The sequence below is a fragment of the Canis aureus genome, chromosome 3 (assembly GCF_053574225.1).
Source record: "Canis aureus isolate CA01 chromosome 3, VMU_Caureus_v.1.0, whole genome shotgun sequence".
Classification (NCBI taxonomy): Eukaryota; Metazoa; Chordata; class Mammalia; order Carnivora; family Canidae; genus Canis; species Canis aureus.
In genome coordinates, this window is record NC_135613.1 from 64,960,002 (window position 1) to 64,974,237 (window position 14,236).

Genomic DNA, 14,236 nt, shown 5'->3' on the forward strand with positions numbered 1-14,236 from the left:
CAAAAAAAGACTTGGAATTTTGAGTGAAATTGCATTGAATATATGATCATTTAGATAGTATTGATATCTTAACAGTTTGTCTTCCAATCCATGAACATGGGATATTTTTCCATTTGTTTGGATTTCTTTAATTTCTTTTATCCTTGCTTTACAGTTTTCAATGTACAGGATTTTTATAGTTTTGGTTAAATGTATTCCCAGGTACTTAATTCTTCAGATGCTGTTGTATATGGAATTGCTTTCTTAGTTTCCATTTTAGATTACTATTGCGGTTGTATAGAAATACAACTGATTTTCATGTATTGATCTTGTGACCTGCAACTTTGCTAAATTTATTTGTTACAACTAGTAGATTTCTTGTGGATTCTTTGGGAGTTTATATGTTACAGAATCATGTCATCTTTGAGTATAGTTTTACTTCTTTTTTCCTGACTTTGATGCCTTTTTGTTTTTGTCTAACTACTCTGTCTAGAAGTTCAGTACAATGTTGAATAGCAGTGGTGAAAGTGGGCAACCTTATCTTGTTCCTGATCTTAGTGGGAAAGCTTCAATTCTTTCAACATTGATTATGTTGTTACCTGTGGGTTTTTCATAAATTACCTTTTTCCTTTTGTTTCCTTTTGTTTTGTTTTGTTTTGCTGGTTCTTATTATGTTGGGTAGATTCCTATCCAGTTTTTTCTGACTGTTTTTATTGTGAAAGGCAATTGAATTTTGTCAAATGCCTTTTCTGTGTGTATTGAAATGATCATGTATTTTCCTTCATTTTATTACATGATGTATTACATGGATTGATTTTCTTATATTGGCCCACTCTTGTGTTCCCAGGATAAATCCTACTTGCTCATGGATATATGATACTTTTAATAAGCTCTTATATTCAGTTTGCTGGTACTTTGTTTTTTTTTTGTTTTTTTTTGGTACTTTGTTTTTTGTGTTTTGTTTTGCTGGTACTTGTTTGAGGAGTTTTAAATCTGTATTCCTAAGAGGCATTGAGTATTATAGTTTTCCTGTGGTGTATTTATCTGACTTTGGTATTAGAGACTTTCTGGCCTCCTAGAAGGAATTAGGAAGTATTCCCTACTATTATTCTATTTCTTGGAAGAGTTTGAGATAGACTGCTGCTAATTCTTAAGTGTGTGTGTGGTAGTGTTTTGCTAGTCATCTTTTTTTCCCCACCCCCAGTCTTCTTTTTTAATGTAGGCAGTTACTGCTACATATTTTCCTCTCAGCTCTGCCTTTGCTGCATTCCATAAATTTGGGTATTGTCCGCTTCTGTTTTCATTTGTCTCTAAGCTCTTTTAGCAAACTTAAGATGGTTGTTTGAAGTCTTTGTCTAGTAACTCCACTCTCTGAGCTTCCTCAGCAGCTGTTTTGGCCAGTATATTTTATTTCTTTAAATGGACCATCCTCTCCTAATTTCCTGTTTCTTTGTATGTCTTGTGATTTTTTTGTTAAGAGATGGATTTTTTTAACATTAAAATTTTCTTTAATTAAAAATTTATTTTGTTATATCAGTTTCAGGTATATAATGTAATCATTCAGCAATTTTGTACATTACTCATCATAGTAAGTGTCCTCTTAATCCACTTTATTTATGTTACCCACCCCCGGCACCCACCTCCCCTTTTGTAGGCACCAGTTTGTTTTCTGTAGTTAAGAGTCGGCCTTTTTGTCTGTCTCTTTTCTTTATTTTGTTTTGTTTCTTAAATTCCACATGAGTGAAATCATAGTATTTGTCTTTCACTTAGCATAATATCCTATAGGTTCATCTAAGTTTTTGCAAATGGCATGATCTCATTGTTTTTTATGGCTGAATAATACTCCACTGTATATATATTCCACTGAGTAATATTCCACTACATCTTATTTACATATTCATTCATTGATGGACACTTAGGGTGCTTCCATACCATGGCTACTCTAAAAAATGTGGCTATAAATATAGGGATGTATATACCTTTCTGAGTTAGTTTTTTTATCTTCTTTGAGTAAATGCCCAATAATGAAATTATTAGATCATATGGTAATTCTATTTTTAACTTCTTGAGGAACCTCCAGACTGTTTTCCACAGTGGCTGCACCAGTTTGCATTCCCACTACAGTGCACGAGGGTTCCTTTTTCTCCATATCCTCGCCAACACATGTTGTTTCTTGTCGTTTTGATACTAGCCATTCTGACAGGTGTGAGGTGGTATCTCATTGTGGTTTTGATTTGCATTTCCCTGAGCTAAGTGATGTTGGGCATCTTTTCATGTGTCTTTTGGGCATTTGTCTTCTTTGGAAACATGTCTATTCAAGTACTCTGCCCATTTCTTAATCAGATTATTTTTTAATTATTTGAGTTCTCTAAAATATATTTTGGATTTTAATCCTTATCAAATATGTCATTTGAAGATATTTTGTAGTTTGCCTTATTGTTTTGTTGATGATTTCCTTTGCTGTGTAAAAGCTTTCTGTTCTGACGTAGTCCCATTTTTTTGTTTGTTTGGGGTTTTTTTGCTTTTGTTTCCCTTGCCTGAGGCATATCTAGTAGGAAAATGTTGGCCAATGTCAAAGAAATTACTGTGTGTATTTTCTTTTTCTTTTCTTTTCTTTTTTTTTTTTTTTTTTAAGATTTTATTTATTTATTCATGAGAGACACACAGAGAGAGAGGCAGAGACACAGGCAGAGGGAGAAGCAGGCTCCATGCAGGGAGTCTGATGTGGGACTCGATCCCCATCCTGGAACCCCAGGATCTCGCCCTGGGCCGAAGGCAGGCGCTAAACTGCTGAGCCACCCAGGGATCCCTACTGTGTGTATTTTCTTCTAGAAGTTCTGTGGTTTTAGGTTTCACATTAAGGTTTAATGCATTTTTAGTTTATTTTTGTATATGGTGTAAGAAAGTGGTTTAGTTTTATTCTTTGGCATGTAGATGTCCAGTTTTCCCAACACCATTTGTTGAAGAGACTTTTTCCTGTTGTATATTCTTGCCCTCTTTGTCATAGATCAATTGATCATGTAATGGATTTATTTTTGGACTCTGTTTTGTTCTGAAAACTGGATATTTTACTGTCATAGTGTGGTAACTGGAAAATCAGATTTTCCCCTTCCCTTGGGTGTGACTTTTTTTTTTTTAATTGTTGAGGGTTGTAATGGTCCGTTTGTTTCATGAGGACACTTAACTCTTTGTGCAGAGTATGTATTCCTTGTTGTGTGTGGCTACTGAAGACTGTTCCTTAACTTGCATTCAAGTAGTGTTTTTGACAGAGATTTCCTTGAATGCCAGGAGTGAGTGAGTGAGTGAAAGACAGAATGAGAATCTTTGCTAATTTTTGCAAACTGGCTCTGTGTTAGGATAGGATCTCTCTTCATCACTTAGGGAGAATTGCACTGACCCTGGGGATTAGCCCAAAGTGAAAGCTTATGTTTTTCTCAGGTGTTTTTTGAGCAAGCATCTTACCCCTGGGTATGTGTGTGGCTTTCTGAATTTCCCAGTTAGATGTGTGGTTTTGAATGCTCTAATTTCAGAAGGAAACTGTCTTTCTAGCTTTTCATCCTAGGCTGTAAGGCAGTCTGTTGTCTGTCTCAGCAGGAATCTTTTTGCCCTGTACAGCTGTGGGTAGTTGGTCAGTTTTACAGTTTTCAAGCATTGCTCATGGCTTTTCCAGCCTCGGGGAGATGCATGTGAAACAAACTAGACCCGGCACCCTACAAGAGTTCTGTGGGCAGTGCCCAGACTGATTTATAACAGATGTATACAGTAATTTGCAAATATGATCTGCTATGCTCCTTCTAGAGCAGAGAGTCGAGATCCCACACTGGAAATAGGGACTGTCATTTTTCGTGGCAGCTACCAAGGGGGGAGGAAAGAGTGGGGCCAAGGCAAGTAAAACACCACAAAGCTTTCCTACAGTTTATAAGTTGCCTTTTTAAAAAAAAAAAAAAAAATTTTAGATTTGTTTGATTGCTATAAACCTTTGACTCTTAGAGTTCTGACAGTTTTGCCTGTTTCTCAGTGTTTCTGTCAGGAGGGGAGATTGGAGCTGCCTATCTTGTCATTTTGCTGATGTCACTACTCTTTTTGGCTTTTAAACCATTAAGGAATTAGATACAAAAGTGACTTATAGGTCAGGGCACTTCAGAATTAGAGCTGATGAAGAAAAATGACTTTTACATAAGCTTGTACTGAAATAGTTTCTTAAACTTACTGTTTTTTCCCTGGGTTAGGCCTTCTCGTTTCATGGATGTGTCGTTACGGAGCTTCTCCCTGTGTTGTGACCTGTTAAGCCGGGTTTGCCACACAGCAGTCACGTACTGTAAGGATGCTCTAGAAAATCATCTTCATGTCATCATCGGTACACTTATACCCCTAGTGAATGATCAGATGGAAGTTCAGGACCAGGTACTGCCCCAAATCATCTTTGCAGAAATATTTGAAATAACATTGATAAGAGTGTTCTTGAAAGGCAGCTCCTTTCAAAGCTGAATGTTTTGTTTACTCAGTGTCATTAGACATTTTAGTGAAAATATTCTCTGAAAAATGTTTGGAAAAACATTTGCAATGAATTAATCTTTGTAATAATGTAATTACAGAGTACCTAGTAATTTTGAACTAACGAATAACTTAATAGTTTCTTAGGTTGAAGTTTAGAGGTAATAAAAACCAGGACAGCCATTGACACCGCTGTAATGGTGAGGTCTTACGTACACAGAATGTTCCAGTAGTACTGGCATGTGTCTACCCCAGTGCCCATCCTGTAGCAGCACCTTATATATTTGTTGAATCATTTGAAAGCACAGAAGTCATAGGTGGTACTATAGAAGTAATTAGATCCTTTTCTTGGAACTGGGTTAGTAAAGTTTTTATCATTTATTACAGTTGTTTTACTTTAGAATATAATTAAACCATTTTTTCTTTTTATTTTTTTTAATTGTTTTGTTGTTTTACTTTAAAATATAATTAACCATTTGGTTGTTTTACTTTAAAATATAATTAACCATTTTTTCTTTTTATTTTTTTAAATTATGTTTAGGTATTGGACTTGTTGAAATACTTAGTGATAGATAACAAGGATAATGAAAACCTCTATATGACAATTAAACTTTTAGATCCTTTTCCTGACCATGATGTCTTTAAGGATTTGCGCATTACTCAGCAGAAAATTAAATACAGTAATGGACCCTTTTCACTTTTGGAGGTAATAATTATTCTATCATCTGACTTTTTTGAAAACTTCCAATTCTCTAAAAATAAAAACTAAATATTTTCTTAAAATTGTGATTAAAAATAACATGAGATTTACCCTCTCAACAAATAAAAAAACTGAAACAATATATCCTCTTGTATTGCAGTAAAATGACAAATATCAAGGTTTCTTGGTTAAGATCTGAAATTAATGAAGAAATATGATCTAAAATATGCTTGATTTTCATACACATCAGATCCATTAAAATTACCATCTGATCCTTTAAGAGACAATTTAATGTTTGAATTAGAGATGACATTTGCCTTTTTAAAGAATTTTTCAACTTTTAATCTTACTTTTTAATCTCTATAAACTTGAAAATTCTGTTCAGATGTATTTTTTGGTATAAATGTTATAATTTTATTATAAAAAATATTATGTCAGTATGACAATGTAGTTAAATTGTACTACAATGTCGAACTAGAGTTACAGTCCTAAATAAGTAGAGATTTAAGCTTTTCCCTTGGAATATGCTATTCCAATCTTAAAATCTTAAGTATGTTATCATGAGAGAATCTGTTGGAATTTTAAGTGGATAAATCTTTGGCAGATTTGAAATGGAAGAAGTCATTTATTTCTACCTCAGGTGGTAATAATAGTGATATAAGTCAATGTCTATAAAAGGCACTTACTAATTTCTTTCTTTACGTTTTATTCCACAGACTTCATGCATGTCCAAAAAGCAGGTTACATTTCTAACTAATTTCCTCTTTTAGGAAATAAACCATTTTCTCTCGGTGAGTGTTTATGATGCACTCCCTTTGACAAGGCTTGAAGGCTTGAAGGATGTCTGCAGACAGCTCGCACAGCATAAGGACCAGATGGCAGACCTCATGAGAGCATCTCAGGGTACTGATGTTAATGACATGGGTTACTTGGACCTATGTCTTTTCAAAAGAGTCTTTTCTAGATTCTTGATCTTTAATAGCCGTGAACTTAGTTTAGACTCTGGTCAGGTAGTTCAGACCTTATAGTTTCTCATCTAACCATAAACGAGATCATAAATGGTCTCCTCATCTTGAATTACCCCCATTTTATCCATCCCCTACACCTCTACCACAGTGGTTTCTCTAAAGCCAGATACAATCGATGGTGTTACTCTACTGCTTGAAAAGTTTTAACCACTTCCTGCTGTCTGAAAGAAACCTTTGAATTCCTTAGAGCCAGGCATACAGGCAATCTCTCCCTGCCTGTTGCTCCAAGTTGTTTAAATAAAAGAAATGTATCCCACTCTAAGTGTCTTAGCCATGTATGTGCATATGTATAATTGCATATGTATATGTGTTTTTCTATATTAACACACATTTTTGTATATGTGTTTCTAGCCTTTTTTTTTTTTTAACTTAAAACATTTTTATGTTGATTTGAGTTTAGATTATTGTGGTACTGTACTTAGGGGAAACTTCTTTCATTTCATTTTATTTTATTTTAATTCAATTTGCCAATATGCAGTATAACACCCAGTGCTCATCTCATCATGTGCCCTCCTTAATGCCCATCACCCAGTTACCCCCCTTCCCCTTCTGTAACCCTTTATTTCCTAGAAAGGAAATTATTTCTACTTATGTTTTGATTTTCATCTTTTGACCATTAATTTCCTATTTCTGTTGTGGATTTTTTTTTCCCCAGTAGTTTTAAAAACTAATTTGGGTTTTGATCATATGAGTTCAGAGTTTGTAGTGCATTCGTTCGGAGGTGCGCGCGTGTGTGTGTGCGCGTGTGTAAAAGATGAATACTTCTCTCTTTTGTTCTCATGTGTTTGGGTAATTCATTGGTCCATACCTGTCTTATCTAATACAGCCACTAGCTGTTTTTAGCTATTTAAATTTCAGTGAATTAAAGTCTAATAAAATTTAAAATTTAGTATCTTCAATCGTGCTAGCACATGTCAGGTTCCCAGTACTAACTAGACTAGTGGCTATTGTTGGACATGTTGTAGAATATTTTTCTCATTGCACAAAGTTCTATTGGACAATGCTGGTGTAGACTAGATGCTAGGGGTTAAAGACCAAAGTGAGCTTCTAAGGTCTCTTGTAGGTTAATGTTGAATGATTTTTGTGTTTCTAACTCTTAGTGATTTTGTTAAAGTATTAACTGGTTTGCACAACTTCTTAGGATATTACTCTTTCTCTGTCTGCCAAATACTGCTGATCACTTTTACATGGTTCTGTTTTATAAGGTAGTTCAAGTACACTCACTTTTTTTTGACCTGCTCATGATTTAAAACTTTGTTTTTTAGAAAAAGTGAATGAAAATTTTCTAGTCAGATAATTTAATATAAAACATATTGTAAAGAAATGCAATTTCTCCATCGTGGTTGAAACTAATTTTTTCAAAACTGTTCGTAGATAACCCGCAGGATGGCATAATGGTGAAGCTCATTGTCAGCTTGTTGCAGTTATGCAAGATGGCAGTGAACCACACTGGTGAAAGAGAAGTATTAGGTAAGCTCTTTGGCTAAATGAATATGAGTTTTTGTGTTTCATTGGTCATCTCTGTTTTCAAAATCAGTAAAAGTTTGTCATTTGGAATAATAGGGAAATGTGAAATGCTAGTTGAGTTATATTTCTGTTTATTTCAAGTGTCCCTAAGCAACCCTCCTTTTATATTTTCCTTCCTTAAACATTTGCATAAAGTGAAAAGTTAATGATTTATGTGTGTACATAACTGTTCAGTAATTTGTTTTTTTAAAGATTTTATTTATTTACTCATGAGAGACACAGAAAGAGAGGCAGAGATACAGGTAGAGGGAGGAGAAGCAGGCTCCATGCAAGGAGCCTGATGCGGAATTCGATCTTGGGAATCCAGGATCATGCCTTGAGCCAAAGGCAGACACTCAACCACTGAGCCAACCAGGCGTCCCCCTAACTGTTCATTTAAAAATACTTTTATGTTTTTAAGAAAGTCAGAAATAAATATTTGTAGTGTTATGTTGCAAATAAATTGATTTGTACTATATTTTGTAAATATAACTGACTGGTGCTTCATCTTTTTTGTAGGACGTAGTAAGCATGAGGATTTGGAGGGCTGGGTGAATTAAACTCAGACATTAAAGCCACATCCAAACCCTTTCCTGCCACCATTTGAGGGGTGTCCTAGTGTAAGATAAATGGCCACCATACGTCCTATTTAGAAGATGTGTTTAGGCTAAGTGATCACAGGATGGAAATACTGATTGAAGTCAGCTTGAGGTTGTTATGGCAGCATTGTTTCAAATAAGGAAAATTGGAGGAATAAGAGGTCTTTCACAGATTCTACTTTCTTTCAATGGAGTCTATCTTGTCTTTTCACTGGGAGCCTAGTATCTAGGACATTTTTTTATTTATAAGTTATTGTAACTGAAATATACCTTACATACAGAAAAGGATACAGATAATAGTATCTAACTCGGAAGTTTTTCATAATCAGAAAGTACCTGTGCATCTAGCTAGCCCTCAGACTGAGAAACAGAGCCTTTACCAGACCCTGGAAGTTTCGTTTGATCAGGGAACTCAGACGTGTCCTGTCTGTAGTGGTGCTGTTTCCAGGGACAGACCTGATTTGCTCCAGGAGTCCTGAGTGGCTTTCCTGTATAACAGAAGATTTTAGTTTGGTGGTACATCATTCTTAGTGGTGAAAGACTAAAAGCTTTCACTCCCAGGTCAGGAAGGAAACAGGGTTGCCCACTTTTCCCAGTGGTGGCCCAAGTTATACAGGAGGTTCTAGCCAGAGGAGTGGAACAAGAAGAAAAGAAGAAGCATCCAGATTGGAAAGGAAGAAGTAGAACTGTTTCTCTCCACAGATGACACAATCCCATATCTAGAAAATCCCAGAGACCCTACAAGAAATTGACTGTAATAAAGCTAATAAATGACCTTAGCACAACTGCAGGATATAGGATCCATATGCAAAATTTAGTTGTGTTTCTGTACACCAGCAGTGAACATCTAAAAAGAAAGTTTTATTCCATTTACAGTTCTGTTTATAATAGCATCCAAAGGAATCCAGTACTTGGAGATAAATTTAATCAAGGAAGTGAAAGACTTGCACACTGTGTTAGAAGCATGTCAGCAAGTACATGCCATACTCAAGGCAGGAGGAGCTAGGGCTGCACCTTTTGAAAGGACAGCTGTCGGAAAATGTGTTTGTGTGTTGTAGTAAATCCCCTCACGGCTGGGAAAGAGTGTGAGGGAGTTCTCAGGCACGCAGGAGCTGCTCTGTCATCCTCTGCGTGCTGATAACATAGGTGGAAGAGAATGTGTGTGTCAGTTTTCACTGAACTGAGTGTTTAAGATTTGTGTACTTTGTATATATAATACCTCAAAAATGTTTTAACAGTTTTACCATCTGTTGATACTTTCGTATAGTAGCTGTGTTTAGACTTTCATCCTTACTGTCTACTTTCTGTTACTAATTTCTCTCTCCTGGATAGGATTTTATATGGGAAAATATCTTTGGCCCACTGATACAATACCCTTAATCTATTCACAATCTTTGAGAAACCACTTAAATCAGGATGCCTGGGTGGCTCAGTGGTTTTAGCGCCTGCCTTCGGCCCAGGGCGTGATCCTGGAGACCCAGGATCAAGTCCCACATCGGGTTCCCTGCATGGAGCCTGCTTCTCCCTCTGCCTGTGTCTCTGCCTCTCTCTCTCTTTCTCTCTCTCTCTCTCTGTCTCTCATGAATAAATAAATAAAATCTTAAAAAAAAAAAAAGAAAGAAACCACTTAAATTTTGAAGGATGACAAAACATATTTTTGAAAATAGAAAATTTGTTTAATGGGAGATCTTTTAGCTACAACTGTACTGAAAAGGAATTTCTAAATATAGAGGCTGTTGGAAGCTGCCTGGGAGAAGTGGGTCCTGTAGATTTCTCTACGATAGCCATACAGCATAGCAGAGATATATCTTCTATTAAGGCCTCTGAGTTATTTGAAGATAAAGAACTTCAGTGGACCTTCATCACATTGACCTACCTGAATAACACACTGGTAGAAGATTGGTGAGTATTTAATAACACTGAATATCTGATGGCACCTACTTCGTCTGACATATAAGGAGATTGATACTTTACATAAATAACATGTCCTGAAACTAAAGCATTCTCCTTTAAGTGACCATACTTTTCTTTTAATCTCTGAAGCCCTACTATGTGCCAGGCACTGGATTCACTGATGAGCATATCAGACAGGACCCATGTTAAATTCTAATGAGAGTAGACTAAACACACAATAAGAAAATTTTCAGGAAGTTCTATACAGAACATTAAAATAGAATTGCAAAAGAGGATGTTTTGGGCACTTGTCGAAATCAAAGGCACTACTCTCTCATTGAAAGTATTTCTATCCTCTTAAAATAAGTCCTAGAGAAGCAGCTTCTTAACTCCAAAAATCTTAAGCCAATCAGACAGGGTTTTTCTTTTGCCCATTGATTTTCTTTATGCTGAACAAAATTGCAGCAGATTCTGTCCTGATTCCTGCTTGGTGGCTATGAGATTACATTTGCTTTCTGTGCCCCCCACTCCTGCAGTGATTACTAACTCAGGTTTACTGAAGGAATAGTACAAATTCTTTGATAATTTTGGCTTTGATGCTATAGAATTTTTATTTATAGATGTAAAATTTTCTAATGTAAAAACTGCCTGACATAGTTGACCTTTACAGTTTGCAGTTGAATGACACAAGTTTGAACTGTTTGGGTCCACTTCTATGTGGATTTTATACACACACACACACACACACACACACACAAACACACACAATATGGTACCGTAAATGTATTTCTCTCCCTTATGATATTCTTCAGAACATTCTCTTTTCTGTACCTTATTTTGTTGTAAAAATACAATGTATAACACATATAAATATGTTAATTGACTATGTTATCTATATGTCTTCTTGTCGACAGCAGGCTATTAGTGGTAAAGTTTTGGGGGAGTCATGATTTATATGCAGATTTTGACTGTGTGGGGATCAGTGCTCCTAAGTTGTTCAAGGTTCAACTATAATATAAATTTAAAATTTTAGATTTAAATTTTTTATTGGAGGTTACTTCACATTCATCAATAGTTGAAATACTTTATAGGCATCTGAATTATATATTTTTCAGTGTCAAAGTACGATCAGCTGCTGTTACCTGTTTGAAGAGCATTTTAGCCACAAAGACTGGACATAGTTTCTGGGAGATTTATAAGACGACGACTGACCCCATGCTGATCTATCTACAGCCTTTTAGAACATCGAGGAAAAAGGTCTCTCAAATAATAAATGTTTATTGAATACCCACTGTATCTGGAAATTTCTGTTTGTTGTGGGAGTAGAAAGCTTTTACATCAATCCTATGAAATCCATTGATGTTAGGTGTGGTTTGTAGGTTTTGTGCAACAAGCAAGTGTATATGTCTATAGAAAGTTAAAGTATCACAGTCCTTTAGTGAGATATAAGATGACCTCTAGGTTTCTCCCTTTTTCCACGTTAATATCCTACAGCATTTGACCGAGAGTATTCTGAAGGATATTTAGGAACTCTGCTTTTCTTTTAGTCTAAACATTCCTCTTTCATATTTTCTTTTCATAAAGCAAGTAGGAGATAAACAGAATTTTCACCAAATTAACTTTAGGACATAAACCCATCATTGTAATAGTCTTTTAAATATATCATAAATATAATTTTGGTCTTAGTGAAGTTACTGGTAATAAAAATTATTAATAAGATCAGTAATACAATCTGTAAAACACTGTAATTGTAACATTTTGAAATCAGTCCTCTGTGGTAGACTTGAGCTGGTTTTGTCCATGAGACCAGTGAGGCAGAGTTTGTGTTGCAATGAGCTAAGAGTGGACTCAAGTATCCTGGTGTGTAGACCAGTAATTTTTTAATCATACCACATGGCCTTCCATATAAACATAGATGTATTTTATGTTACTCATTGCCTCCAGATTAATTTTTGACTATATTTAGTTTGGCTTGGAAACAGATTTTATACCTAGATATTTGTTCTGTATAGGAAAGATAAAATGTATTTCTAATTACCTTACTTACATGATTTGACTATTTTCTTTCTAGTTTTTAGAAGTACCCAGACTGGATAAAGAAAGTCCTTTAGAAGGCCTGGATGATACAAGCCTGTGGATTCCCCAAAGTGAAAATCATGATATTTGGATTAAAAGGCTGACTTGTGCTTTTTTGGATAGTGGAGGCACAAAAAGTGAAATTCTTCAATTATTAAAGCCAATGTGTGAAGTAAGAAGATTAATTAGTCTGCCTTACTCCCTTTCTATCTGTCCTTTTTATATTTGACCCTTCTCTTAATAGTCTTTGGTTGTCCCATTCCCTTTGGCTTCCATGCACATGTTTCTGCTTGTCTTTCTGAAAAGAGTGCTATGGTAGGGCACATCTTCAGGAAACATCACCTGCGCTTGGCTATTGGGAGTCCATCAAATGGGGCCCAGGGAGACCTCTGTTTAGTTAGAACTTTGTGCAGTCGGTTTCAGCTGTGGGGTAACTGCATACTGGATGAGCTCTAAAGGGTGCCTTGAATAATTTGTTACTAATGATTGTAAATTACTTATTTTAACCAAAAGTCTGCTCTCTTTTTCTAAGCTTAATTTTTTAAAAAAAGTCATTGTCATTTACTTTCCCTCGTATACATTATTAAATAAGAAAAAAGAGCAGTTAACATTACTTTTTTATTTTTATCTATTATTTATTTATTTGTTTTAAAGATTTACTTAATAGAGAGTGTGTGAGCAAGCGAACAGTTTATTTCTCTTCCTCCACAGGAAGGGCAGACATTTAACTGAATGTGCCTCCCAGACACCCCTGCTTTTTAATTTTTGAAGGTACAATACAGTTTATTTCAGTAGAGGTAAAGGTCTGTACCAAATCAAACACAGAATTGGTATACTTTTATCAACTATGCCATCCAAAACAGTATAATATAAAAATGCTCTAAGACTTTAATGCTAACATAGTTTATATAGTACCATCAAACACGATTTAATGACAGTGTGAAAACAAAGTATCTGACTAGTTCAATTAAAAGTAACTGGTGACGTGGATAGAACTAGAGGGTATGATACTAAGTGAAATAATACTGTCAGAGAGACAAATACCATATGATTAAATTCATATGTGGAATTCAAGAAACAAAATAGGGAATGTAGGGGAAGGGGGGTAGAAAAGAGAGAGGAAAATAAACCACAAGAGGCTCTTAATGGAGAACAGACTGAAGGTTGATAGAGTTGGGTATGGGATGGGCATTGAGGACACTTGTGGTGAACACCAAGTGTTGTCTGTAAGTGAGGAATCACTGAAGTCTCCTGAAACCAATTTTACCATATATGTTAGCTAACTAGAGTTTAAGTAAAACCTTGAAATAAAAAAAATTTAGAGAAAGTATTTTGATAAAGTGCCCTGATTGAAAGCAGTTTATAAAGCAGTCCTTGCTTCTACAGAAATGTTAGCAGTGAATAAATTATCACACTGTCAGCATTATTTCTACATTGTACTTGTGCTAAGAAGAAAAGAAAAAAGTGTACATTTGGTAATCTGTCATCTGTTCTGTGAGTGTGGCGTGTCATGAATATATAAAGAGGACACCTTGACAAAAATAAGATTGAGGACTATTTTCATATACCACAAGTATTAAAGTACTTTCTACACTGTGGAGTATATCACAAATAAGTACCCAAATTATATACGCAGAAATTGGTTTATTAAACACTTTAACCTGACTATTTGTAGTTTTTCACTGAGTATAGAAAATGCACACCAAGATCAGATTTTCAGCTTTTCTCTTAAACTTTGATTCCCATTTTCCTTTGTAGTGATTTAGAAAACTGTGTGTTATTAGCAACACTTTTCAACTATGAAATTTTATTTGCAGTAGTGATGTGATAATTGCATTTGTAAGCTTTATCCTGTTTCATTATATGCAGATGACCTAGATTGGAAATGAACAGGTGTCATGTAACTAATGTGTTTGACATCGATACTCTGGATTTCTTTGATTTTTCTTAAGTGCTGCCTG

General features: G+C 35.2%; 1 protein-coding gene across 5 annotated transcripts in view; it reads left to right on the forward strand.

Moving 5' to 3' along the window:
• The window catches only part of ATM (ATM serine/threonine kinase), a 116,514-nt gene that overhangs the window by 58,611 nt on the left and 43,667 nt on the right, over window positions 1–14,236 (forward strand). For all 5 annotated transcript variants that reach the window (XM_077893335.1, XM_077893334.1, XM_077893336.1 and 2 more), the window contains 7 exons: window positions 4,209–4,383; window positions 5,015–5,179; window positions 5,944–6,076; window positions 7,576–7,671; window positions 10,037–10,208; window positions 11,315–11,456; window positions 12,271–12,447. In XM_077893335.1, coding sequence (XP_077749461.1) covers window positions 4,209–4,383; window positions 5,015–5,179; window positions 5,944–6,076; window positions 7,576–7,671; window positions 10,037–10,208; window positions 11,315–11,456; window positions 12,271–12,447 — 1,060 coding nt within the window. The remainder of the gene's footprint in view (window positions 1–4,208; window positions 4,384–5,014; window positions 5,180–5,943; window positions 6,077–7,575; window positions 7,672–10,036; window positions 10,209–11,314; window positions 11,457–12,270; window positions 12,448–14,236) is intronic.